The 27,663-nt window shown below is 45.3% G+C and overlaps 1 protein-coding gene across 1 annotated transcript in view; it reads left to right on the plus strand.

Moving 5' to 3' along the window:
• Positions 1 to 27,663, plus strand: part of TMEFF2 (transmembrane protein with EGF like and two follistatin like domains 2) — a 135,545-nt gene that overhangs the window by 80,208 nt on the left and 27,674 nt on the right. Inside the window, exons 5-7 of the mRNA XM_080399897.1 lie at positions 1,261 to 1,357; positions 21,637 to 21,785; positions 22,992 to 23,051. Coding sequence (XP_080256023.1) covers positions 1,261 to 1,357; positions 21,637 to 21,785; positions 22,992 to 23,051 — 306 coding nt within the window. The remainder of the gene's footprint in view (positions 1 to 1,260; positions 1,358 to 21,636; positions 21,786 to 22,991; positions 23,052 to 27,663) is intronic.

Here is a 27,663-nt window from a genome sequence, read left to right on the forward strand (position 1 = left end):
TCCTCCAGCAGCTCTGTGAAAGCTTGGGACTCTTGTATTTTCTTGAGTAAATAACAAAAGCAGCCTACCCAAGGTCACTGCAACACGACAGCCTGCAGTAACAACCCGCTTAACACCTGGGTTAACAGTCTCATGCCGTGGATGTACAACATCAGGCAGGTGATTTGACCCATCAGTGTCACTGGGGCTACCAACACACTTCAGCGCATCCACCAGCTTTGGTAGGTTGGATCCAAATGTGCGGTAAGCCGGCACCGCAGTGTTGACACCAAGTGAAAGAGAGGAATGAAAGGATGGCACTGCAGAGGCTGCTTCTGCAGACAACAACATCAGTCAAAGCTGACTGGTACTTAAAGTCTGGGTTGTTTTAATTATTCTCTAACTGGCAGAAGGATATCGTGAGGTACAGTGTCTTGCTAGAAAGCAGCGTCTTTCGAAAGATATCAAAAGGTGCTTATATACTTTAATGCAAACAGATTATGTTTCTTTTGGATCTTGTAACAAACCCTCTTCTTGGTGCCTGCCTTAGTGGTCTCTCTCCCTGTCAGTTGTCAGCCATCAATATTTTTTAGCAGTCCTCTTCCACCCGTATTTTTATTTTCCCTGGTCCCTTCACATTTTTGACTTAAGAGCCAGGTGCAAACCTTTCACAATTGCAGACATTGGTGTTGACTTCCCTGGCTTTCAAATTCAACCTGTGCTGGAGATCGTCCCCTCCTCTGGACAGCACTAAATCTTTCCTTCCAGAGATAACTAGTCCTTGGGGCTCATGGCTGTGCTTCTGAAGAGAAAAATGTTTTGCCTTTGGAACGGACTAGATTGCACCACACAGCAGGTAATTTCAAAACGTTTTCGAGGGAAGCATCCCCTTGGGTCCATCTCGAGGCCCTTCAGCGGTAAAGGACACCAGGCAGCACGTGATGCTATCGATACACCTCCGCTACTGTCCCTGGGAGCAAAGCAGTGAGGCTTGGCGGTGACACAGCGTTCCCGGGTGCAGCTCGAAGGGGTCAGGGTTAAGTGGAAAAGGAAGAGGAAGGGTCTTTCTCCACTTTCCTTTTTAACTCCACAAGTCAGGGAATTTATCACAGACCAACGTGGAAGTCTCTGTGTTGGCTCCGTTCAGAAACACTGTTGGCCACCCGTCGGCTTTGTGAGCAACACACTAAGCTGATGCAGTGCATAGATTTTTCTAGAGAGAAGTGCTTTGCTACAGTGCTGTCTTTACTAATGTATATTCTTTTGCTTTCCATCAAACAGTCAATGAAGGCTCAGGTGAAACCAATCAAAAAGAGACATCGACCTGTGACATTTGCCAGTTTGGGGCAGAGTGTGACGAAGATGCAGAGGATGTTTGGTACAGTAATTTGGTCTACTCTTCTGTTTTAATGAATGTTAGAATATTTAAAGGTACTGTGGTTTAGAAAGCATTACGAATATTAGATATTCAAATTTCTGCACCCAGAGATTCATTGTACAGTGATTGAGGTGGTTGTTACTCCGAAAAAATGTATAAAACAGTCTGGTTAATAATTTTGGAACATGCACAATTTAGACAAAATCTAGAAACACAGTTATCCGTTTTGTTGCTGTTATAACTTATGTCATTCCATCTGGGGTTTTACAGCATTATACTTTGGTAAAAATAGAATTGGGAAAAACAATTGACCTAAAGCTTTTCAGGTTAAAAAGTATCATTAGTATTATCATCATGTTAATTCTTATCTGGCATTAGAAATGCTGGGAAATCTGTCTCGCTTTTTCCTAGTTGCTGAAGTTGAAGACCTCACCCTCAAATGCTTGAAATAATTAGAGTGTACATTTAGATGTTTTCTCGGTGGAAGCTGTTTTACTGTTTGTTTTTTTTAAAGAGGTATCAAATTCATTCAAGGTTTTTTTATTATTTTAAATCTTAACTACATAAGCTGAAGGGAAATAATTCTATCTACTCACTTCTTTTTTTTTTCCTTTCATTTTGCCTAGAAACTATGCAAACATACATTAAACCAACTTTAAACTAATTATTTCATTGTGATTTTGGAGCAGCCAATAGATCAAAAAAGCCGCTATTCACAGAGCTGTACTTCTAATGCTGCCTTAACACCAAGCCTTGTTTTTCTATCTAAGTAATTAATACTACGGTAGAGAGACAACAAAATAACCATGCAAATGTTAGAGCTGTTCCTGGCTGCTGCTGCTGAAGCTGTGAGCTGGTGGCCAGTGAAGGATGGAGGCAGAGACTGGGCAGTGAGGTGTCGGTAAAGCAGTGTTGCCCAAACTGTAACTTGGACAGTAGGCTTAGAGCAGAGAGGAGTCAACGAATGAACGGTGAACATGATAACTCGGCCCAGTGTTGGGCAGCTGACCTCACCCTGCACTGTTGGTCAGGCGTGGAATAATGAACATTTCTGCTGTTCAGTGAAGAAGCTTAGGAATATGGTCACAGCCATCCATTTGGGCTCATTTTGGTTTTTTCTTGCCAGGCTTTCAATAATCTCCAGTTCTAATCTTTAAGAAACACCAAGTAAACAAACCACAGCAGCTTGGCTCTGGCTGCCATCGTGGAAAGGGATTGTGGTGCTGAAAAACAGGAGCAAGGTGCAATGAGAGTTGTGTGGAAGAAATTGCTTAATGTTGATTGCTTAAGAAAATTACCCCAGGTATCAGGATTTTCATTGTCTCCTTGACTGGTTGTCCTTGAGAGTTTTGGTGGTGCAGTGTAGAAGGAAAACCATGGTAAAATTAATATATCAAAATTCACAGTCTAGTGCTCGTGTTTTCATAATTAAGTGCACTTCGAAATTGGAAGGCAGGAGAAGAGAGGGGCAAGGAATAAAATTAGCTACAAGATAACATTATTAATCATAAGCACTGAGTAGCAGTGTTTATTTTTTTCCAGAAATAGCTTGGTAAAATAAGCTGATCCAACTTACCCCAGTAATGTTCCCACTGCAGCTTTTGCGTTATCTAATTCCTCCCCTTTGAAACAACTTGGCTTATACGGAGCAGTGTAATGACTGCAGGAGCTGAAGTTCTCAACCTTTATTGACAGGCAGTCTTTCTGCAGGGCAAGATGCTTCTGGGATGGGAAGCAGGGAAGGGCATTTACTGGGAAGATGCTGCCAGACAAACTGTTAAAAGGCAGGAAAGCAGATTTCCAACCAGAAGTACAAAGACCATGTAAAGCCTGTTAAAGGTCTGCTTTGAAGTAAACAACTTCATATGCCGTAACAGAGCCCTGTTTTCCTGTCTCTGCCCCCTGATTAGTCTTGGATAAACGTCTTTCTAAAAAATGAGCCTTCTGGGGTTAGCTCTTTGTTATTCTTATTTCTAGAATAAAAGCGGACTATGTACGGAGGTCCTAGATCCCCCTTTCAAATGTGCGTTAATTGAATTTCCATGTTTGGCACCAGCTAGACATATTCCTCCACTCCCCCTGCCAAGATGTGTTGTGTGGAAAACGTCCTTAGATTAAGTGGGAAAAGAAATCTCCGTTCGTTATTTGATCACTGGTTTTATGCGGATCAGATTTCAGATGTAAGCAGGGCTCCGTCAGCTACCTCACCTGACTGATGAGGTTTGTGAAATCCAAATGGGGTCAGCGGTTCCCGGTGGCCCCGGGACCTGTTGTTAGGGGATGATGAGCCCAGCACTGGCAGCATCCCCCATCAATCAGGAACGATTTGAGGGTGCAGGGTCAGCTGCCTGACCCGTTCCAGGTGACAGGGATGCAGGCTGGTAGCAGAGCCAGACCGCAGAGAGCTGGAGATGTGAGGCTGGCTCTTCGCCTAATATTGCTAGGGTGCCAGAGTAGATCAGAGAAGAGAGCACAGGTGTGATAGCAGATGTGGTTGGGCTGCTGATGATTTAAAGTGACAATTAACATTATTCTACATTGCCACAGTCTGTTATTTTGCAGTCCCTTGTCTCTGATTTAACTCTTTATTTTTTCTTTTTTCTTTTTTCTTTTTTCTTTTTTTTTTTTGGTTATTCATTGCCAGTTGTCAGTCAGCTAAATTGTGCTATTCTACTGTGCCACCACTATTTTTAAATCTTTTTATTTGTGTAAAACCAATCTGTTAATGGCTAGACTCCTGGGATTCTGATAGGGGGTTTGGCACATAGAAGACTACTCGAAGGCGTAAGAGGTGTGTGAACGTTTTCTGGAAAGTACAGAGAAAAGGTGGAAAAGAACCCACCGTAATAACAGGTTTTGTACGGCATGGTAAAGCACACGTGTACTATTATCTTATTCTACAGCCTAATATCATGAGAGTGAATGCAATTTGGCATTCCATTAGTGATTCTCTTTCTCTAGGTTAAAAACAAAGACTGTTCAGTTGAAAGTCTTTAACATCTTGCTACTTTAGTATGTGAAAGCTTCTTGTCACTAAGAGGATCGTGTATTACTGGCATTATTCCCACCTTTAATGCATTTTGCACCAGTGGGCTTCATGAATATTTAAAGCAGGGCAGTGGCTATGCTCTTTAGCACTGGATTGCAATCTATTGGTAAATCAGACATTTAGTGTTGCTTACTTGGGGTTTTATTTCTGAGCTGGCTAAGGAATAATTGATTTTGTAAGACAGGGCTACTCAACGTAACACCCCGAGAGATATTCTTAAAAGGAAATGAAGAATGAAGCATAACATTCTGAACCATGGTGTATTTCTAAGATCTTCCAAAAAACATCTATGAAATACTCACCAAATGGAGTGCCCACTCATCTGCTAAAGTGGCTTAGTGTCAGCACATAACCACATCAGAAACCTGGATTCCAGTATTAATCTCCTCCTTATGGGCCACTGAGGAAATAAGAGCACTCTGTACACTGGACAAGCCATGGTTTGGAGAGATACTGGGCAGCTATTTCAGGGGTCCGCAATGCGTCCAAGTAAGTGGAAGGAGATAAATAATAGGAAGAAGCCCTCTGTTGAGTCTCCTGTTGGAAGACACCAATAGACAGGACAGGAGTATTTTCTTAAAACAAGATTAAAGCCTGCAAACCTCTGACTTGTAGAGTTAATCAAAATCACAATGATGAATTGGGGTTAAATATGCATGCTTTTCCTTTGAATTTCAATATCAGCAGGTCAGCCAGCAGCAGTCTCAAAGTGCAGCATTGCCCGCAATAAGATGCAGTTTGCTAGCTGTAAGACAGGCATGCAGAGATGTACGATGTGCTCAGATGAGAGTGCTTTCCCTGCAGCCGGGTAGTGTCCGAGGAGGTGAGGAGGCCATCTCCACAGATTGCTCCTCTTCCTTCCCCTTCCTCCCTCCTGGAGGTTGCAGGTAGAAGAGAGAGGCAGCAATATCCCTGCCAAGCGCTGCCTGACCTTGAAATGGGCCTTGCACCAGCGATAAAAAGGGACGTAAATACTCCTGCTGCTTCCTGCAGCTCGGTCCCACACACCCCAAGGATTCCTCCTTGGCTGACCATAGGCGTTTGTGCTCTGCTCTAGGCACCATACTCATGGTAGGCAATTTTCCTCCCCCACCATGACCCTGGCCCGTGCTGGAGAGGCCTTTTCCATTTCTCACAAGTAGGCGAGGATCCCACTGGGCAGGGTCAGTTCAGGAGAAGATGCTGAAGCCATTCCACAGGGACACTGTGTCCCTGAGGACCCAAAGCTGGCGGCTTGGAGGAAGGCATCCAGGCCTGAATGAAGGGCTTGGCAGTTTCGGTGTCTAGGTCAGCGGGTGAAGGAGGGAGCGCGGCCGCAGGCGTGCTGTGCGGCTGGGTGGTACTCCCAAGTGACGTGGTGACATTGCAGCATAAATTCCAGCAGGTCCCTTGTGTCCTGTGCTTCTGGCCACGTGGCTCGGACACCCAACTCCACTTACCCACAGCAGACAGGCAGACAGATGGACACACACACACAAAACATATTAAGAAGATGTACTATTTCAGTCCTTTGTTTCATATTTCAGTGCTAATCACTGATACATATATATAGTTTGGGTAAATGCTCCTATAAGGCAACACATGAGGGTGGTGAAACTGCATTCTCATGCAAATAAGGAGCACTGTACATGGGAGATATTTGTGCAAATCATGCAGCTGCCATCTGCAGCGACCTCTCCAATCGATATTGCTCTAGCAATCAATATTTATCTTTATTATAGTATAGAAGGAAAGCATATAAAAGAAACTAATGATTTTGCCAGCTTCTCAATCCACACAGCAATTAGGTCAGTCAGCTTTGGGTCCTTTCACTGTTCCATCAGTTGCTCTCAACCAGAGCATCTGCAAACAAGATGCTGTGCTACTATAAAGTACTAAAAGGTAGTTTGAAAGCTCACATACATTACATGGGTATTGGCTGCTTCATGTTCAGCAGTGTGTGTAATAACTATGTGTGACCTACTTGTTCCAGATGCAGAAACAACGAGCTGCTTTAACATCTGCAATGCCCCATGCATTACACAGTACATATATTGCCAGTTGCTGCTGCTTTCCTTTCTCTTTCAGAGAAAAAGTAGATCTTTTTTCATGGCTATGTGTAAGACTTAAACATATTCGTTGCACTTGTGGTTCAAACAAACACAGAAATGGAATCAAATCATTAAAAATATGCAATCCTGCAAAGACTTAAATTTCTGCTCAACTTGAGATCATACCTAAGGCATGAAGTAAAGCTGCTGCTGCATAAATCTTCATGTGGATCTTAGTAGTCATGTCTAATAACAGTCCAGGCAAGGGTGTACAGAGGAAAGTAAAGGCGCTGCAGCGTGCAATCTCTGCATTGCACAGCAAGAGACGACCAAGCAGTTTACACCCTCTTACAGCCGTGTCACTTATCTTAGGCCCAGCGTAGTAACAGAGCTACCTCCAGTGCCTGCCCAGAAATTAGCCTAATTCTGGCTCTGTTAACTGTTAATGTTTCATTTGGTGCATGTTCTCTGATTTAAAAGATTTTGAAATAAAAAGCAAGCAGCTGACTTCCAGTGTAACTGTTGCGACACCATGTTGAGATAACTGTAGAAATATGGTGCAGTGGGCTAAGAGGCAGTGATGCTGTAAAAATGTAGCCTAAGCAACTGGAAATTGGTCAATGAAGGATTCGCAGTGAAAGACAAAACAGGGATTTTAGAAAAAGTAAGATGACACCTACTTGTCTATATGTTTTATTTTCATTATGAACCCTGTGCTGTGAAAGGGCCAGGTCAGTGGCTTTTCTGGGAGATGGGCCAGCCAGATCTGCTCTCTGGGACAGGAGAGTTGAATAGAGAACCCAACCATGTTCCTTCGTTTGGGCTGTGGAAAGAAATGCCATGTGAACTGGTACAAAAGTGGAAAAACTAGCGAAACACAAAACTGTAGCATGAATTGCTGTCCACAGCGCAAAGGACAAAGTTGCAGCAGTTCCAGCTGAGGTGAAAGCTTCAGGCTTACTAGCAGCTAGTGTCTAGCCATCATGTTAAGAGTCAGAAAATGAGGTCCCCAGGTGAGCATTGCATAAATGCCACAGTTCCTATCAAGTTTCTCGATGGCAAGCTACTGAGATATTGTAGGACTCTTTCAGCGGGCAGTTTCAACTTAAAGCTAGCCCAGGTGAGAAAGTGACTTTGTGCCCAACCATAGCCAGAGAAAGATCCCCACCATCTTCTAAAAGACCTTAAATCAAGCCAAAAAGATGTGGGTTTCCTCTTTCTTAGCAATGAGTCTGCTGAAAGAGCAAGGGAAGATATGGGAAGAAGTTAGCTTTATCTTCAGGGGAAGCTTCTCTAAGAGCAGCTTATGGTCCAGTCCTCCAGGGTAGGAGGCAGGAATGAGCGCCTTGTACTTTTAAACTGAATGTGCTACTAGTGGCTGGGCTAGAACAATGGAAAAACGATGGCTTGTTTGGCCATCTGGCGAAATAGTTTTACTCTGCATACCTTTTTTGGGGGGGTTTAGTTAAAAACAGCCATTTTTCCCAGGCAGATAAGTTTCACAAAATCACCTTACCATCTTTTCATCCTTCATCCTGTGCCAAAAAGCCTATTTAATTTTGAAGTGAGAGTGATTCCCAACTCCCTTAGGGTGATGGTTTGGAGAATTTGACCTTTCCATCCGTTGACTCAACGCAGTCCTTCAGAGGCTTATGTTCATTTGACAAAGTTCTGCCTTTCCAGATTCTCAGGATTTATTTTCTTAATAACATTCTTAACAAAAAAACAAAACAAAACAAAAAAAAAAAACAAAAAAAACCAAACAAACAAAAAAAACCCCAACCAACTGGTTTTAACGTAAGCCGAGATTGTCTGGAGTTACTTATACTTCATAGTGTTTTATTACCAATACACTTTGGAACACTCTGGTAAATAATTCAGCTTACACAAAGAAATTGGCTATATTTTCTCTATACATCGAGGAAGTCTGTCATGTAGACTATATATCAGGGCTCTAAATGTTCTCAGATAAATGCAAACCCACATTGTGTTCCATCTGTACTACTCACCCAAGCAGGTCTTTTAGGGACCCTTTACAACACATCCATCTCATCCAAAAACTAGAATCCCTAACATTTGACTTTGTAATAAAAAAGATGTTTTTTATCTTTTGCAGTTACAGCAAAACTCGCTCTGTGTCCAGGGGATAATACCCTGCACAGTCATAAAGCTTATAGATTATTTTTTTTTCCTTGTGCTCCTCTTTTCAGATGCTGATCCAAACTTGGGTTTCAGTGTCAGCTTATGGAAGTCAATGAAAGTTATTCCACTGACTTCACTGAAACAAAAGTTCTTTCCCGGTATCATAACCGTGGAATAACTTCTCGGTAGCCAGTGGAGCCTTTCACTGGCAGAAGCGAGAACAGACTGCTTGAGCGTAAATGCACAGTTGTTCACAGAGTGCAAGGGAATAACTTGGAAATTGTGATGATAAAAGCAGAATTTGGCTTACTGACTGCTCCTATTGCTTCAGAGGACATATTGATTTGCAGAAAGCCAAAAATAACTTCTGAGATTTTGGAGGGGTTTCTTGTCTTATCATGGTGCCATGCTCCTGTCGGAGCAAGATACAAATTCTTCTGAAATTTAAGGGGAGGAAGGCTTGTGAGACATGTAGAACTGCCATTTGTCTTCATAATTATTAGTTTGACAATGTTAGAGTTGAAAAAAGGAAAAAGCTGCAATAGCTTTAAAAGTATGGCTCAAAATAGCCAGATTTTCCTGTTAGGTTTCCATGGCAAAGATGCTATCGTTCAGCATGTGGTGTGCGGACAGGAGGCATGGCATAGAGGGATGGGTGCTCGTGGCAGAGGAGGCTGGAGGGCTGGACTGGGAAAGGACAGAGGACTGTGGAAGCATGGAGAAAACCTAAAGCTGACTTGCAGCTAGTCCATTTTGCTGTTTGCTGGAGAGCGAGGAGGAGCCGCAGTGACTGCCCACGTGCAGGGGCTCGGGGAGGGTTTGGGGGATGCTACCTGAAGGCAGCAGGGAGGTCCTCCTCACCTGCCTGGGAGGCTGAAGCGGCACAGCCAGCACGGAGCGGGTGAATTAAACATTTATACTGCAGGGACAGCTGGAGGGTGTGTGGGGTAGCGGCTCAACTGCATCGAGGTGGTGTGGCTGTGGGCTGTGTCCACGCCAATCTGCACGTGTCACAAGGGCGCACGTGTGTGGCTGGGCATTGAGTGCAACAGCCACAGCACCCCTCTCTCTGTTTTCAGGAAGTGCCTATATACAACATATACGCGTGACAGCATAGCAGAGAGCAACCATTTTATCTGCCCAGCTTAACAGGGGAGCAAATGAACCCAGGGTTGTGGTTTTTTTACTCTTCTGCCACTATCTGAGACGGCGGTTTTCAGTCCTAGGTAGGAAAAGGTAGCAGCCTTCTGAGCGCACGCCTTGATTTGCATTTGACAGAATGGTTTTGGCAGGCTGTTTTGTGTTCTTGCTGTAGTACAGAGTGTTGGGAAGATCATGCCTGGCTCCTGCCGCTTTGTGGGAGGCACACAAAAGGATCCCTTTGGGCTCTGCAAGGGCAGAGCTGTGCGCGGGCGCTGCGAGGCGAAGCCACCGCTCGGTTGTGTAACCCCATGGCTGGGAGAGCTTTGGCTGTAAAAGTGCACGTAGGGGATGATATGATAATGCACATCAGATATTAATGTGCATTGACACATAATCGTCTGCGTACGTCGGGGCGTTACAGCATGAGTGAGCAAGTGCAGGGACCTTGGAGAGCAGTGCACTTTTTGCACCATTTTTTACTGGTTTTCTTTTCCCCTTTTTTGTTATTTAAAAATAAGCTTTCCTCCCTCCCTGGCCCCCCATTTAGCCAAAGTCATACCCTAGTAGTAAACTGAGTGGTGCCTTCATGACGGCCTATTTAGTCGCAATAAAAAGCCGATTGGCCTAATGCGCAATCAAGAAAGGAGTGACATTTATTGCTTCAGTTTTATGATGCTGTGAACTGAGCAAGATTTGGAGCCTTACAGTGCCTTCAGGGGGCAGGAGATCACCAGCAATGAATTGTATTTATACCTTTTCCAATTTCCTACTAGCATTTTAGCAATAAATAGACTGTGTTGTTATTGAGTTTTATGTAAGTATGTTTACGAAAGCAGGAATACAACTTTGTAGCTCAGAATTACATGTGTTGGCTAAATAGATCAGCAGAGAGAATAACTATGTAAAGCACTGGGAAAGCACTTTCCAATTTATTATCAAATGTCTTAATAGAATGCTTCATCTCTTTCATCCCACTTTATGTTAACTATTAAATTAAAACTGCATCCACTGCAGAAGGTCGGAGGCTCCTTCACACACCCATGTTGGAACATCAAGGCCACGATTTGTTCACACATCTAAGCCATTAAAAATACATCCCATGCATTAAATATGAGCCTGAGGAAAACTCAATAGGAGCTGACGTGCAGGGCTGACCTCGGCTCGCGCAGCCCCTGCGGGGTGGCAGGTGTCCCTTCCCCACAGCATCCATCTCCTGCCCTTCTCCTTTCCCACGTGCAAGTCGCAGCTAAAAGCCTGCATGAGATGTGCCCAGACGTACAGGCTTAATTGCTGTCTCTCAGCCCGCCCGTGTTGTAACGCAGCTCTCCCACGCAGAGGAGCACAGGTGCCCCAGGGATGCCCGTGCTTGTGGCGCATCCCTTTCAGGAGCTGCAGGTGGATTCCACTGCTCTCTGTCCCAGACCTGAAGAAGGTTGCTTTCGTCTCGTTAGGTTGTGGGCAAGGACGCGTCCTTGAGATGGCACATTTCATTTGTTCGTTGGTCTTCATTTTTCTGGCAGCAGTACTTTTCCTTGGGGCTTGCTCCCAAAAGCAGCCAGCCACTGTGATCATCATGAGACAGCAAAAGAAGGGGCAGCATCCCCAGCCAGTAATAATGCCTGGCCTGATACGGCAGCTCTAACCTACAGAGCTGAGCGCTCTGAGGAAAGAGAGGGTTACTGCTGCTCCCTCCGTCTTGCACATGCAGCCATTTGCTTGGGCCCATCTATGGGCCGAGATCTTCTTTCATCACAGTGTGGGATTACATTGAACCATAGACTCATTTAGGTTGGAAAAGACTTTTCAGATCATAGAGTCCAACCATTAACCCAGGGCTACCAAGGCCACCACTAAACCGTGTCCCTAAGCACTGCATCTATGTGGGTTTTCAATACATCCAGGGATGGTGACTCCACCACCGCCCTAGGCAGCCTGTTCCAGTGCTTCACCACGCTTTCGGTGAAGGCATTTTACCGAATACTCAATCTAAACCTCCCCTGGCACAACTTGAGGCCATTTACTTGTCCTGCCACTTGTTACCTGGGAGAAGAGACCAACCCCAACCTGTCTGCAGCCTCCTGTCAGGCAGCTGCAGGGAGCGATAATGACACGAGGTTATCGTGCCTTATTTCTGTCTGTGCAGAAGGTGCAAACGGTGCCTGAAGGAAAGCCTGGAAGTATCCTCCTAAAATTTCATTACATACCTTGACTGGCTTTTGGTTTGCAGTGTAAGTCATCTTCCCACGCAGGGTGGCCTGGAGTGCAGAGCCGGTCCGGGTGGTGCTGCCTCAGGCAGCGGGAGGCACACGTGTTTGAGGGTGCAGAGCAGTTCGTGGTGAGAGGCAGTCTGATTCTGCGCATGTGGATGGAGTCTTTACAAGAAGGAATTATTTTACTATGGGGGTTTTTCTCACTAGTTGCAGGAAGGTCACTCCTAAGCCTTGCCTTCCCCACCGGCAGTGGGTGGCTCACGTGCTGCATGGGATGGGGCTTGCAGCACGCTGGTCTCTGCTAGCCTGAAGGCTACCAGCCCCTGCTCTCACTGATAAGTCAGAGTCCACTTTGTGCTTTCAGGAGTAGCCGCTAGTGCGGTTAACAAAACCCAGAAATTTGCCATGGGTCCCGGCTGGTGCCTCATTTCTTCCTCAACAGACCAAGCCGTCCTGCATCCATGCCAGGACCTGCAGCTAGATGCTATCCCATGCTTCCCGCCAGACATTGCAATATTCCTGCTGGCTGTTCCAGGTGGAACACTGGGATTAGTGGGAACAATTCTCATTATTCTGCTGGCTTCAAGATAGAAGCAAACAATATCAGCAGACTGAGGCACACAATACAACATTTGCGAAGGACAGCCTCAAATGTTTACAGAGGGAGAGAAACAGTCATCAAAGCTTTGTTTTAACAGAGACCATAGAGACATGAAGGACAGTGAGTGTAGGCAAACCATAAAAAGGCATTTATTTTATTCTATGTGCTTTAAATAAACTTCACACGTTAGATACCTGCAGACGTTTGATTTGGCATGTGAACAGAATTAGAATTTTCTTCTCTAGTCACACAGCTAGCATGAGGATTTTTCAATCACTCTTCAAGCCCAGTCATCAGCCTTGTAATTCTCTCATTTCTCTGTTTGAGTTTAAAGCATCCAGTCTAGCAAAGAGTGCTTTACACAACTTAGTTCCTCTTAAATAGGAATGGTATTTTAAAAAAAAATAAAATGAGACATTTATTTTGCCCTAAAGGTGTTAGCATACAATTCAATGTACTGTTGAGGGCACTAGAGGCATCGGGAACCCAGGTGAAGGTCATATTATAATTGGCGCTTTGAATTGTAAGAAGGAAGCAAAGGTGAAGTTTGTGATGATTTTTGTCAAAAACTTAGTAAAGCAAGTTGCGGGGTGGGGGGTGGGGGAACGCAAGGAGAATTAAGAATCAAGTTGCAGTGTCTTGCACAGCAGATTAAAGCAGTTTCCGTGAGCAGCAGTCTCCAGGATGAAACCTTGAAAGCTGGTGGAGCATGGGACCAGCTCCGGGAAGAAGGCAGTGCCCCAGCAGCTCTCCCCATGCTGTGAGGTGAAGTGCCTCCAGGAGCGGTCCACAGAACCGTTTTGAAACAACCTCTGTGAGCTGCCATAACAAATGTGCTTTGAAAAATCCATATGCGTTTTTAAGCATTGCCAGTCACTCCCTGCTATTAAGCAGCAGCAGCAGCAGCATGGCAGCTGCACGGCCATCGCCTGAGCACCCGACTCTGCGCTCCAGGTAGGCTCCCAGAGTATGTTGCATTTGGTATGCAAGGAAGGACATCAATAAATATATTCACCACTTCAGTGCATTTTAGCTTGACATATGTCCAGTAAAAAATATCTTGGTCTCTTGCAGTCATAAACAAAATTTTTTTTTAAAATCACCTGATTATTCAGTGCTTCCTTCTCTTATGATGCTTTGGGGTCTTTCAAATCATTTTCATTATGCACTACATAATAATAAAAATCTCTAAGCAGTATGCTGATAATTCCATGCATGGTCTCTGTGATTCCTAATTGTTTGAATAACAGGATGCTGTTGAAATGCCATGCAGAAACATTGCGTCACCCTGAGGGAATCAAGCTTTTCTCCTTTTACTCCTGGTGAAGATAAACATTTGAACAGCTGAAATAGGTAAAATATCCCAGGGAAGCCACTGAAAAGTAGATGCGCTAAAGCCCTTAGTGCAGAAGCTGAGCTGCAAAGGACAAAAAATAAAAATAAATTAGATAAATAAATAACATTGAATGGAAGGCACTCAAAATAAGCTGTGCTTTTTCTTCTTTTGTGATCTTAAAGCAGAAAAGAAGAAGTAGCAGGGCCCGGGAAAGAAATATCGCATGCTATTTTTGTGCTGCCATTATAAAATATGTATTGTTTATTGTTCTGCACTGCAGCTAAAGTTTTGCATCAGCTTCAAAAATACAGCAAAGTTTGGTTTGAAGGAGACACGCAGTGTCTCTATTCTTTAAGCCTCTTAATGATGTTCTTAAAAGTGCGGTGATAGGATTTCAATCTCCTGGCAAGCACAGGCAGGTTGTAACAGATGATTCATAGAAAGTGTAAAATATTGTGTGCCTGAGTGCATTAGCAATATATTTTATATATGCTATTTTATATATATGTAAGTCTGTGTACCTGATGTTCAGCTGTATGTGAAACCAGGCGAGGATGCCAGGCAGTTTTACCTCCCGGCTGGAGGCATCATCAGGTGCCACCCTCCTGGGCTGTGCTCCGCGTGCTGCAGAGACCACTGCGAGGGCACCTGCGCTTGGCCCAGCTACCAGAAGGTACCTTGACTCTGTATTGAGGGTACCAGGACTTTATGCTGCAACTTACCTCTCGGTAAACTGAGTGTAGTAGTACCAGGTCATTGCTGCTATAGGGCTGTCTGAGGTTATTGTAAAGCTTAATGGTGCACTGGTAAACGGGCGGAGGGCCGGAGGAAGAAGCTGGTATTTCTGTGGTCTTTTCAAGACTGATGTCAACACGGAGGTGCGTTTGATTCCCCTGGAACAATCCCATGTAGGTGCCGGGGAGGAGGGCGCAGCTTTGAGGATGACTGATGTGGCGCTGAGGCGGGTAGCAGAGGTAACCTCTGGCTGCTCCCCGCTAAAGGGGTATCGCAGGCAGTGTGTTTTAACAAGGCACGATGCCTCAGCACACAGGCGGTCGGAACGGGCTAGCTGAGCTCCCAGAGGCTGGGTCTGCCCAGCCTGGTTAACCTTGCCAGTCCCTGCTTAGAGCTAGTTCAGCTATCTCTGCGTGGTGTTGTGTTGAGACATATTAAACATACCCAAAGCTGCCTGGGTAAATGAGTGCTCCCACCAGCCTCCTGACACGCGGCTGAACCATGGTACAATGTGTGTTCGAATGTTGAGGCGTAATGTTAAGCCTGGCTTCATTTCAACTTGCCTGCTGGTAATGTCAACAAAGATGCCCTGTGTACCAGAAAGAAAAACCTTGCAGGAATCCAAATGATAGAGAAGGCATTTGGGACTGATTGCCAAGCTCTTTATGCAGGCATATACTGCCAGGTTTGCTTTAAATGAGTGTTTAATGTCCTACTCGGAGGGGCAGGGGGCTTGGGGAGGACTGTACTGACAACCAACCAGAAATTTCAGTTGCTGCTCGCTGTTTTCTGGTCAAAGGAAGATAAGAAATGTCTCTGGTGGAAATATCATAAACGTACAACAACCATGTTTTTATTTATACACTGGTTTATGGCAAAGGGAAGGCTTTGAGCTTTTTTATACTGCAAAATGCTGTTGTTTTTTTCCTTTCTTTTTTTCTTTTTGCCTGGAGAAAATATACGACATTTAAAATGATTGCAGAATGGAACATCACTTTCCCTGTAAAGTAGTGCTCGCTGAGACATGGTGGGATCTCACACTTGACCAAATTAGCATATGTGCTCAAATATCAGAGCTCTGACTAGTAAAAATAACACTATATTTGCATTTTCACATTTTTAGCTCTCGCTTCCCTGTCTGTTTGGTTTTATGCCTTTTTTCTTGACTGACAATTCTCTTTGTGGCAGATTTATTGCTGTTCTGCTGTTTGGACCCTGTAATCAACGAGACACTTGGCTGAAGACGTTAGTCATTTCATTAAGTACTTTTTTGCAGATCTCTCAGACACAATTTTCTGTTGCTCTGCTTCCAAAAAGCAAATGACCCATGGCCAGCAAAGTCTGAATATGAATCTTTAATAAACAGAGGTAGTACCAACAATGCTCTCAGGTTTCCAAACTGCAGAGAGCTAATTAAAAGATGTTGAATAGGGAAGAACTGCCACTGCCATCTCGCTCTGACAAAAATGTGCCTGCATCTGTTCCCAGTAAAACCGCTCTTTTAGAAGCATTGTCTCATTTATCCTCCTTCCTTCCCATCAGAGCTACGTATGAAACCTTCCTCATGCTATGTGCAGATACTGCATAGTGCTTTCTTTAAAATTATTATTCAGTAATACTTTGCTGAAAAGGGAGACTGAATAGTTGTCTTAGGATTAAAGATAAAGTGTGGAGTGGGGCTCTTTTTATCATCACTGTGTCACTAATGATTATACTTTATTCATGAACTAAGGAAATATAATTATAGCATTCCCCAACACTTCATGGGCAAAGCACCAGTCTCTCGTTTTATTGAGACGCTGCCTTAAAACGCAGTTCCTTCCTCCAGGGACAGCACTTCATAGCCATGAATCCTCTCTTCAGTGGTGTGCTCTCTGCAGGCAAAGGTACTCTCTGTGCCCAGAAAATAATACCATACGTTATTTGCAGAAAAGTGGGGCGTTAGGAGCCTGTGCACTCACCAGTGTAGTTGCCTGTGCCTGGTTTATTGACCCCATCAATCTTTACAGAGGCTGATGCAACAGAAAGCCAAGTTGGCTGCTCCAGTGTGGCCGAGCAACCCGGTGCAGCACATTGCCATCGCTGCTGGGACACAGACCCCTCTGAGCTCTGGGCAGCGGTTTTCCTGGTCAAGATCTGTGCAAGAAATCACTGCTGGTCTACCCTGTGCTCTTCTCTCATTTCCCTGGGAAGGGGAGAAGTACGCTGCGCAGGTGAAATAATGACAACACAAAGGCACACGTGCTCCCTTGTGCTGTTTAGTATATTTACGGCAGTTACTGCCTTGACAGAAGCTCAAAGGCCGAAGCGCAGCGACTTGCACCCCGCAAGTCAGCAGAGAGGCACAAGGAGGTGCCTGTCAGCATCTTACCTGCCTCGGGCTCGGTTCAGCTCTGCCAGCCCTCCCACAGGCAGCCTCGTGGGCTTCTCCAGCATGTTAGCTGCGAGCTGCCCCTCCGTCTGCAGAGACCTTCCAGTTGTGCCTGAACATGATGTTCTCACAAGAGGGTCTGGCAAAGTCACCAAGCAGTGCTGCAGGATGCCCCTGGGGGAGTTAGCCCCAAATCCCCTGAGGAGGTGCCCAGGTATGCCCGTCAGACAGTCTTTTTAGTTTGTTTTGATTTTTCTTGCTTTTCTGATCACCAGCATAACTAAGTGGGTTGCTGGCTGCTCAGCTCCTCCAAGATTTTCATCATATGAAATGAAATGGAATAAAATAAACCATATAAAAGTAGTGGAATTCATCAGAGACTGTCATAATGACCTGAAAGAATAGACATAAGAAAGTGAGCCTTGTTTAATGATTGTTTATAGTGACAGCCCAAATTTTAATCAATTAACATATGAGCCCATTACTTGAAAGATGTGATGGGCCTGTGGGACAGCATTCAGTATTTCTTCCTTTCCCAAGGGAGCTGCAGGGTATCGGCTGGCATCTTGGAAGCACTTTTTCCTCACAGATGCTTTTAAAGCTGCTTTTCTGACTGCAGAAGGCATAGTTAAGCCTTACACATGTATTTGGTGTATGCTCTTGGGTACAGTTTCACCCTGTGACCCCCCTAGGAGACCTCATTGACCCTCTCACAGCTTCTTGAGCCCAAGGAAAGCTCAGTCAGCCTTTATATTGCCAAGCTTTCTATAGTGCTGCGCTTAGGAACACAGAAACCAAATAGATTTATTGATAGAACTATAATCAGAAGCCATAGCCAGGATGATAAAATGGTCAAATGATCAAATTACTTAAAATTAGAGGCGTATTGAAGTGTCTTGGGGACCGGGAAGCTGCAGGCACGTGGCAGTGGATGCATGCCGCCAGCCCCGTGCAGGCAAGGGGACCTGCGGGGAGCCCCGGGCCAGGACAGCCAGCACCCAAAAGAGATGAGGCCGCTCCGGCTGCGTCACCTGTGGGAGAGCGAGAAGATGACAGGGCAGAGCCTGGCCTTGGCCAAATTTGCAGGTTGAGTGTGAGGAGAAGCACCAGGGCTGGATGCTAGCCAGGAGCAGGACGGGATTTCTGGGCCTGACACGTGTTGGGGCGAGGACCTCCTTGGGGCAGGGCATTCCTGCGTCCCGCAGGATCTGAACTCTGGACACTGGGACGCCCACCTAAGGTGCGCCCTGGGGGCCAAGCGGGAATGTCACGGTTTGGTTCTGCTTGTTTAGTGGGAGGCAGCCACACTTCTGCATTTTGTAATGCTTCGGGAAGTGAAGGCAGCGTTACCTATGGCTACAGGATTTCATTCGATCAAATGCATTAAGTGCTGTTCACGTTGTATTTATTACATTGCCAGTGGATCCCGCTTAAGGATGATGTATGCTCTGTGACCGCAGGTGCCTGGGCATGCACATTTGGAGCAAATGCCCCACCTCTTTGTCAGTTATTTACTCTTCTGGAATTTGGGGGCATGGTTGAAATGGCAGACTGCTTGTTCCTCTAGTTTGAAAAAATGTGTTTGAATATACTGTCATTTTTCCTGATAAGATGAGCGCTATAAATTAAACAGAGTCAGCAACCCAGGCACATTAATCTTCCTGATGCAATCCTACCTTTAGCATTTCCTGACGTATATTTGATGTTGACTTAATTGTGCAGCCTTAAAGTAGGATTTGAGTATATAAGTGCAAAAGCAGTAAGAAACTGCAGATGCAAGCTAGAAGCCGCCCGCTGAAAGCTGTGCAAGGGGTGGATGACACACAGATCCTTGCTGCAAGGGGATTGGGGTGACAGGTTTCTTGTAGTGTTTTTTCACCGCCCTCTAGTCAGCCCCAAAAATAGGTTTCACACAGGAGATCCTGCAAGATAGCGTCATCCCGAGGTTGTCCCTTTCTTCTGTCCCTCCCCCATGAGCAACCTGACGGTGGCACAAGTTGCACATGGTCCGTGGTGCTCATGTGGTGCGGCCTCTTAGTGCAGCATGCAGCTACGGAGCCCTTGCTTGGAGAGAAAGGCTGGTCTCGCAGTGAAGATTTTAGAATGGAGTTGAGAAAAACCTTGGTTCTCTTCTTACTTTTACTGGAAGAGGTTAGAAAAGTCGTTTTGGAACTTTGTTTTTTGGAAGGTATCGAAGGATGCAAATAAATGCCTAAGGGGCTCTGAAATGGCCTTTGAAATCAATGGGAGATCAGTCTCTGAGATTTCAAAAATCCCACACAAAGTGTTTGCATGCATCTTTAAGCATCTAAACACCTTTAAAAATATGTCTCTTAAGTGCCTAACTCCTAGCACAGGTTCCTACGTCCCCTAGGCTTTTTTGAAATTGCATCCAGTATTGCTTAGATTTCCCCTAAAGAGCACCCTTTTGTTTTAGTTTTCTCATTGACTTAATTTTCTCTTGACTCAAGACATAATATATATTAACCTACACTCATTTTTTGTAGCAAAATGTAGGGAAGCGAAGCTGTTTCTGAGCTGGTTTATTACAAAAAAGGAGCATATGGCTGATTGTGTCCCATCTGAAATGCAAATGGTGGAGCTACGTGGAAAGAATCACTATTACTTGAGCAGTAAATGTTTCCTAATGTTTCCTAATGAAGTGAGTTTGACTAAGGTGGGAAGCTGGAAACGACTGTGGGAAGAAATGGCGATGGTTAATATCTCGGTGGAGCAGAACATTCTTATTCCGCTGATAAGGAGGTTCTTAGGAAATGGACTGGATTTTTTTCTTATATTCCATATGTTCATCAGTGTGGGGAAATGGTTACGCAGGGAGTAGACTCTTTTCTTCCCCTAGTTATGAAATGTAATTTAATTTATAACCACAGCTTTTCACTGTTGGTCTCTTTTTGAGCTGAAGTTTTCTGTACTTTCTGAACGTTTGGGGGAAATAGACCTACCCAATGTAAAGGAGAAGGCAAGCACCGGTTCCACTGATTTTCATCGCCCTGGGCATGTTTGAAGAGGCGAGAGGCCAGAGGGGGTGATGGAGGAATCCCACCCCCGCTGTCTGATTTCCTATGCTTCCTCTTTCTGCCAGAGGTTTCTCTTGCATATATCCCTCTGCATTTCCAGTGGTTGAAGGTGTCCAGATGTCTGCTGTGAATGGGATGTGAACTGACTTTTAAACGCTTTCTTAGATCAAGCAGTGAGGCTAGAGGCTGACATTTCCATTACTTAACTTTCCAAAGGGAAAGCTGTGGAGTCGGCGCCGTGAGGTTCAGCACAACCAGTGGGCTGGAGATAGAGCATCGGTCGCATTCCTTTGCCTTAAATGTCAGAAGGAGCCGAGAAGAGTTTAGATAGCAGCATGTGCACAATTACGTGCTCAGAAGAGCTGAAGCAGCTGCCAGGTTAGACCTCTGGCTTTGTCCCTGAGCAGGAGCACATCGGTGTTAATGCAGGCGTTGCTGAAGCTGAGCTGTCTGTTCTACGGCGCAGTCGGGGGACAGCAGATTAGCATGCCTTTCCCTTGCCGATGCCCAAGGGTGTCTGACATCGCTAATGATAATGAAATAGGAGAAACCTGAAGAAAAAAGGCAGCAGCCTGCTGTTGATGGAAGTAATTAGGTTTCTCCATCTTATGAGCAATGCTGAGGCTTGCTGGGATCAGGGCATACCCACGTTAGTGTGTTAGTTCAGCTCCAGACCAGACTTTTGAAGTGAATGCCCCCACTGAGCTTTGGTTCACATCTTGTGGCAGCCCAGATGCTCAGGAGTTTGGTCGTTGTGGCTCTGGAGATGCCCCTAAGCTCCCTGAGGACAGGGCTACCACTGCCTTGCCTGCACTTGCCCGCACTTTGCTCACAGCTGTGGGGGCCACCCCCTGCACAGAGCGTGTCCCCAGGCTGGGAGTGGGCGCTGACCTTCCTGGGTGACACCTGAGGAAGGCGTTTTGGTTGTCGAGTTACTCAAATGCTTCAGAAAGGGCTTGTGCACAAAGTCTCTGCTAAGAACAGCATTCCCCTGGCTTTGTTACAGAGCAGCCTCGCTGCGTCCCGTGCGGGAGCTGGGGAGATCCCACCAGCCCCGGGCACAAAGAGGGGACAGCCACATCCCTGCTGCCAATCGCCGTCTGGGCAGGTGGTTTTATCCCAGTGGGGTGATGTGAGGCTCTAGTATCACATCTTTTATTAGGACCAGAATGCCTCTAAGTAATTATTATCAGAATTAAATCATAGTATAAACCCACATTTATACCGTGTTGCATACGATGGGCAGCACCTCAACAGAGGGGCATTTTGTGGCTTCTTTAATTGCAAGAGGGTGCAGAAGCTTGAATTATCTGCCTATCTGCTTGGGCGTTCTTTGGTTTACAAGAAATTACAAGTGGTAATGCTGTGGCATAGTTTTCCACATATAACACTTTTTTTGCCTTTCCTTCTGCTTGCTTTTCTGTGTCTCTTGCCTCTCCTTGCATTTCATTTACATCCAGAAATACAAATGACCTCTTGACATAACTTTCCACTTTCATTCTGTCAATTTGCATTGCGCAGTCAGGAAAATACACACACTTTTATTTCTGAGATATATTTATGATGTCATGAAGAAGCTTTCTTATATTAGCCTCTTCTTTTTTCTCTTTCTTTATCTTTTCAGGTGTGTGTGCAACATTGACTGTTCTCAAACCAACTTCAATCCTCTTTGTGCTTCCGATGGGAAATCTTATGATAATGCATGTCAAATCAAAGAGGCATCATGCCAGAAACAGGAGAAAATTGAAGTCATGTCTTTGGGTCGATGTCAAGGTAACTCTCACAACAAAACTCATTTCAAAGAATGTTTTCAATTTTTGTTCAGGGAAAAAAAAAAAAAAAAAAAAAGAGAGAGAACCAAGGCTGGCTTCTTATTTGGCACTTCTTACATTTCCATTAGACTCTCACAGTCTATACTGTAGAGCACAGGCTGTGGGAGGGGGCAGAGCTCCCTGCAGCACAGGTGCCAAGCCAGGCATGAGGAGCGGTGTGCGTAACCCTTCCCACACCCTGCCCGCAGCAGCAGGGGACTCTCCAGCCCCACAGGGCTTTCAAAAGCAGGCGCCTGGATTTTGCCCAGAGCAGCTTGCCCAGAGCCCTGTCCTCCGGAAAGGAGTCGGAGCAGGACAGCAGGAGAGCCCCGCAGGTACATTTTGCCACCCAGAATGGATGGATCCTGTGTTGCTCCCTTAACTGGAGCAGCAGGGAGCAATCTCAGGAGGCCAAAGGCTGCTTCCAAGCACAGGGCTGGTGTTGGTTTCTCATGAGACCTGCGCGGCACCCATGGGTGCCAGAGGTGCCCGGAAGGAAATTTTGCCAACAGCAGCTCAGAGAAGCTCTCCGTGTTTCTCCACGAATGCCAGCTTCTCTGTGCCCAGCTGCTCATGGGCTGCTGCATCATCTGTAACCCTTGAGTTGACTTCGAAAACTCTGTTTTGTTCTAAAATAAAAATGAAGGAAATTTGCCTTTAAATAGCTCCTGTAAATAAAGTGTCTCCTGGGGCTCAGATTCTTAATAGCTTTTTTCCCCCTTGGCTTCTGACCTATAAATCCTCAGTACATCTATGTACAAGACCATACTATACAGGTGTATTAAACACGTTCTAGTTTATTCCTGTATCTTTAAAGTTAACCACCCTATGTTGCAGTTCATTTCAGGGTACATACTAAAACTCCCCAATTACTTGAAATAGAGCAGAAATGACAGCTCCTGCTTCATACTGATATATTTATCCCAGCTGCAATCTGTTATCACATATTGTTAGAAAAAAATGTGTTTTCTTAATGGAAGATGTTTCATGTTTGATTCCAAAAAGCCGGATCCTCCTGTTTTCACCTGGCAGCCCAGGGGAGCCTTGCAGCCAGCAGCGATGCTGTGCATGCAAGCGAAGCTGGGTTTGCCTGGGCAGTGGTGACTGGGGCATAGGCTGTATCAAGGACAGGCTCCCCAAGCAATTCAACGTATTTCTTTCCACACAGATAATACTACAACAACTATAAAATCGGAAGATGGGCATTACGCAAGAACAGATTATGCAGGTACGGTTCCTATGCTGTGAGGTTCGTAATTCGCGGGAGCTGTGTAAGTCTCTTCTCTCCTCCCTTTGCTAAGGTGAGGTGTCCTCATCTTCCAGTGGGTTTTTTTGGTTTAAGAAATCACTGTCTTCATGTTACTCTTCCTTTTGCCAGAAACTCTTTTTCTTCTTAATAAATGGGCTGCTTCCATTTTTGTCAATGTACAGATGTTCCGGCCATAAAATACCTGTTCTGACAGTGGCCATAACATTTATAAGCTATTTGCCAGAAATAACAGACATTATTGAAAATTATTGAATTGGTGTGCTGGATTGTGCATATCTTTGTCACGATATACAGGTTTAAGAAAGTGAAAATCCAGAATATCCACAGCATAGCACAGCTGTGATACCAGGAAACGTTGCCACAATAGAAAATATTACCTGTCGGTGTTTAACTATGAAGTTAATAAGGTTCTTAAAATGTTTGGGGTTTTTTAAGTGATAAATGGTTTTAATTTATTTAGAAGCTACAATAAAATATAATGGCTGAATAGCCTTATTTGGCATTTGAAATTAAAAACATGTAAATACTAGTGAGTCTTGGGAGATATTTTTTATACCCTTTGCCTGGGAGGTTTGATTTAGAAATTGAATGTGTGTGTGCGCGCGCACGTGCATGCAAATTTTCACAGCTCGCACTGAGAATTCAAACCTTTGGGAAGGTATTTGTGAAAATGGGTCAGGTGGTGCATTCATTGCTTAAGTTTGTGATCTTTTTGTGGTTTGAAAGTATTCTGAGAGAGAAGGTGCAGGTTACTGGGTTTAGCTGAGCAGCTTGCTGCGTGGCTTACATGAAATCCAGCTGATGGTTTCACAGGTCTTAACATGTCTTACCCGGAGAGCCCTCTGGCAGCCGTTAACTCAGCTGGTCATCCCTTGTGAGGGCCCTTTGTGCATGACGTCCCTGAGTTATTAGGGTACCCAGCCGCTGGAAATGATTGTTCTGTTCCTACTTAAAAATGGTGTGTGATGATTAAAACATAGAGCTATGAATAAATGATGCCTCGGTGAGGCAGAGGAGTGCTAGGTGTTGGGGGTGGCTGCAGCACGAAGCGGAGAAGGTGGAAATGTCTACGGAAGGTAAATGCTGAAATTAATTTCCAAAAGATCACAGGTGAGCCACAGTCCAAGTATCTCCTACTGCCAAGGAGCCCTTCCACAGGCGAAGGGAGGGTCACGCAGAGAGAGTGTTCAGTGTCTTTCCCCCAAACCCTCGATTACTCTGCTTTTTTCTGCGAGGCAGCGGCCGGTTTTCTTAAAAGGCTGGAATGGCTGAGGTTGTATCCTGTGATGGGCAGGAGACATGGCCAAGTAAGCCAAAATTATTTAAGGCAGAAATAAGGGCAAGTAATATTGTTGTATTAAATCCTTCATCTTCCTTCCTGGAGAACTGAGGAGAGCACTGCATGCCCAAGTCAAGATGAAGGCCTGCAGCCCCTTGTTAAATGTTGTGCAACCTGTCCTACTCTGTCTGCTGCTGCCTGGTGGTTTAGCTTTAGGACGGCAGCGACCTACATCACCTAGAGAGGAGACAGCACATTTAAGCACAAAGCAACTGAGCTGTAGCAAAAAGGGAGGAGGTGCAGGCTGAGGATTAGGGAGGAGGAGGATGACAAAAGATAGCCAAGTCGTGGGTGATGGAGGAAGAGGCACACAGAAGGCACCTTCAGCTCAAGTGGGCAGGAGGAAGAGAACAGCTTTGGCTTAGGAGAGAGATGATATTTTAGCCCACGCTTGAGAGGAAAGATAGCGGCTAGAAGAAAACTGATTGCAGCAAAACATTGTCAGGAGTTGGGCACCAAGCAGGGAAGTCAGGAGGAAACTGGGTTACTGGGCAGGGAGGAGGGCAGAGCTACGACACAGAGGAGTGGGTCTGTAGTGGAGATGGTGTCTGAGTGCCAAGAGGTCAGGAGTGTGGGAAGAGATGGTCCAGTGAGAGGTGATGGGGGTCTGTGGAACAGAGAGAAGGCACCTCACTCCCCCAGAGCTGTGGGGAGGGATGGAGACATCCTGAATCAGCACTGAGATCCAGCAGGTACCACTTCGGCACAGACAGGCACCATCACTGTGCCTTAGCAAGCGGCTCCTCGAGGCTTCTGGTATGGCTCAGTCCCCACTGGGCTTCTTGAGGGCAGCGACTGTGTCCCCTGGATGGATCTCATCAGGTACTGTCCATTGATTTAACCTGAACCACAGTCGCTTGTGCCAGCTGATGTCTTCTTTTTGTACACCTATTATTCTTGCTTAAATTTTTCATGTTTACATACGGTGACTGCAGGTAGGGTGAAAGTTGCAAGTTCATGCAGGGCAATCCATGTGCCTCCAGTGTCCCCAAATGTTTGCAGCATAACCCTGCTGGGAGACCCCAGGGGAAATAGACAGCTGTTATTCAAAAGCAGCAACAACTCCAGCCTTTCGGAAATAGCTGGTGAAAAGGAAGACAGCAGTATAAAACGGAGGCTCCACGAACATTCAGGCTTCAGCGTTTGCCAGGCAGGAAGCTCCATGCCATCCTCCTGTTCTTTCAAGTGCAGAAACATTTGATGATGTCTATTATAAGAATGTGGTATGTGCTACTTTTTTCCCACTTTTGTATCTCCTCAGAAGGGAAATTCTGCCCTGGCCATGGGGAGCTTTGTGTGAAAAAGCCGCAGTTCCTCAGCCATTGTGCCTCTGAAGCAATTTCCCCGAGCCTGCGCCCTTCCAGAGAATACCTTTGTTCTCTGCCATTTAATGGCACTAAAAATCACCGAGACCATGAGCACTACACGCTTTTAAAACATTGACTCATATGGACTCACTTTCCTAGGGGAGAAAATAGCAGTGGGCATAATTGATGTTGTCAATTATGCTAATGCAGCAGTGCCAAATGCTCTTTGCAGAGATTGTGGTAGCTGAGTGGTGTGGGTTTTTCCATAAACACCCCCGCATGCTCAACGTGGGGTCCCAGGAAGGCAGCAGCTTTGCGAACAACCACAAGTCCCAACACCCAGCTGATTTTTTTCATATTGAACTATTCAAACTGTCTGTTCAATCAGTGTCTTTGCTCCCTCCTGTTCTTTCAGGCACATCGGTACTTGCAAATAACGCACAAATCTGTTTGCAAAAGCGAGAGTACTTGTTCCTTTAGAGCATAAATCTTCACATTTTTTGCATCACCTTGGCTTTTTAAGGGCTCTTAATTTATACAGGCAAGACTTACTCTAGTATTGGAAATTCCTAATGTCAGAGACATCCGAAAAGCAGCATCCCCTTTTTCAGCACAGCAAACGTGGGGAGAGTGAGCCATAGGTGGCTCTTCTGTGGCAGTGCCCGCCGCGCCGGGCTCACCAACCTGCTCTTGCCGTGGCTGCGAGTGCAGTACGCGTCAGCACAGCGTCCGCACACGGGCCTGTTTGTGTCTCTCTTTGCACGATTCTGGCCTCTTTCCATTTTCTGAAACCTTAAAGTATTTGTTGGGGGTGGGGGGGGTGGGGGAGGGGATTTTCACTCTTTCCAACAAATGGCAGTTTGTTGGTGTTGGTCAGGTTTGTGAAATAAGATTTGGGTTTCGTCAATGAATCGGTGGGATTTTTCTCTCAAATCCAATAGAAACACACTTTATCTTGTGATTTCTATGAAAGAGCATTTCTAAACATTCTAAGTGTAATGTGTGTTTTGGAAAGTAGTGTCTGAGCTGAAAGTCCTGCGATTGATGTTTTCTTGAATTTTCCCATTATAGGAGTAAAGAAGTTGGCGGGTTTGGTGGCATTTTTGCATTCAGGGTCTAGGCAATCGAGGAGTTTTCATCTTGTTTATTCATTTACCTATTTATTTTTATTCTTCTATATTTATATTCCCTTCTTAAGATCTGGATATTAGCAATTATTCTCCTAACTGATTTTATCCTCTCTCATTATCAAATTACAAAGATTTTTTTCCAAGCCATTTTGAGCACTATAAAGAGTAAGTCAGTATGGATGAGCCATATTTCAATGTTATATATTCATGAAAATTGTCAGCGAAGACAATGACAAATTTGGTAGACCTACTCAATAATATCATCTTCCGGGCCAGACAGACCTCCCTATATGAGCATTGATTAGATCAAGTCTCAGCGGTTGAACACCAGCAGCGCGGCAAAGCTGATGGGAAGGGAAGAAGGCATTTCAGCCCCGATAGTCTCCTTTGGTGAAAAAAGCACACCCAGAAATGGTCAGTTTGAGGTGTATTTTGGGGTTGCTCGATGGTGGTAAACTCCCCTTTGGCAAGTGGTGCCTTCTGTGGTCTTGGCTAGCTCAGGGACTCTCTTGCAGGCGGTGCCATGGCCCCTCTTGCTGATGCTGTTGCCGTGCCCGGGAAGCGCTAACAAGCACAAAATGCTGCGTGTCTGCTCATGGCTGTTCTCTTCCCTGCTCTACCCCCTGGTTTCCCATGGGATTTCAAATCTACGTGACAGCCTTGGATCTTGTTCAGACTGCTTTCTGGCACTGGGACCTTCCTGGCACTGCCGGAGGTGCTCGGGCGAGTAATCCGGCAGATGGCTGTGTTGCCCAAGCAAACTGAACACTCCACCAAAAAGGGCAAAATCCATC

Source organism: Falco punctatus (genome assembly GCF_963210335.1).
Source record: "Falco punctatus genome assembly, chromosome: 8".
In the NCBI taxonomy this organism is placed as follows: Eukaryota; Metazoa; Chordata; class Aves; order Falconiformes; family Falconidae; genus Falco; species Falco punctatus.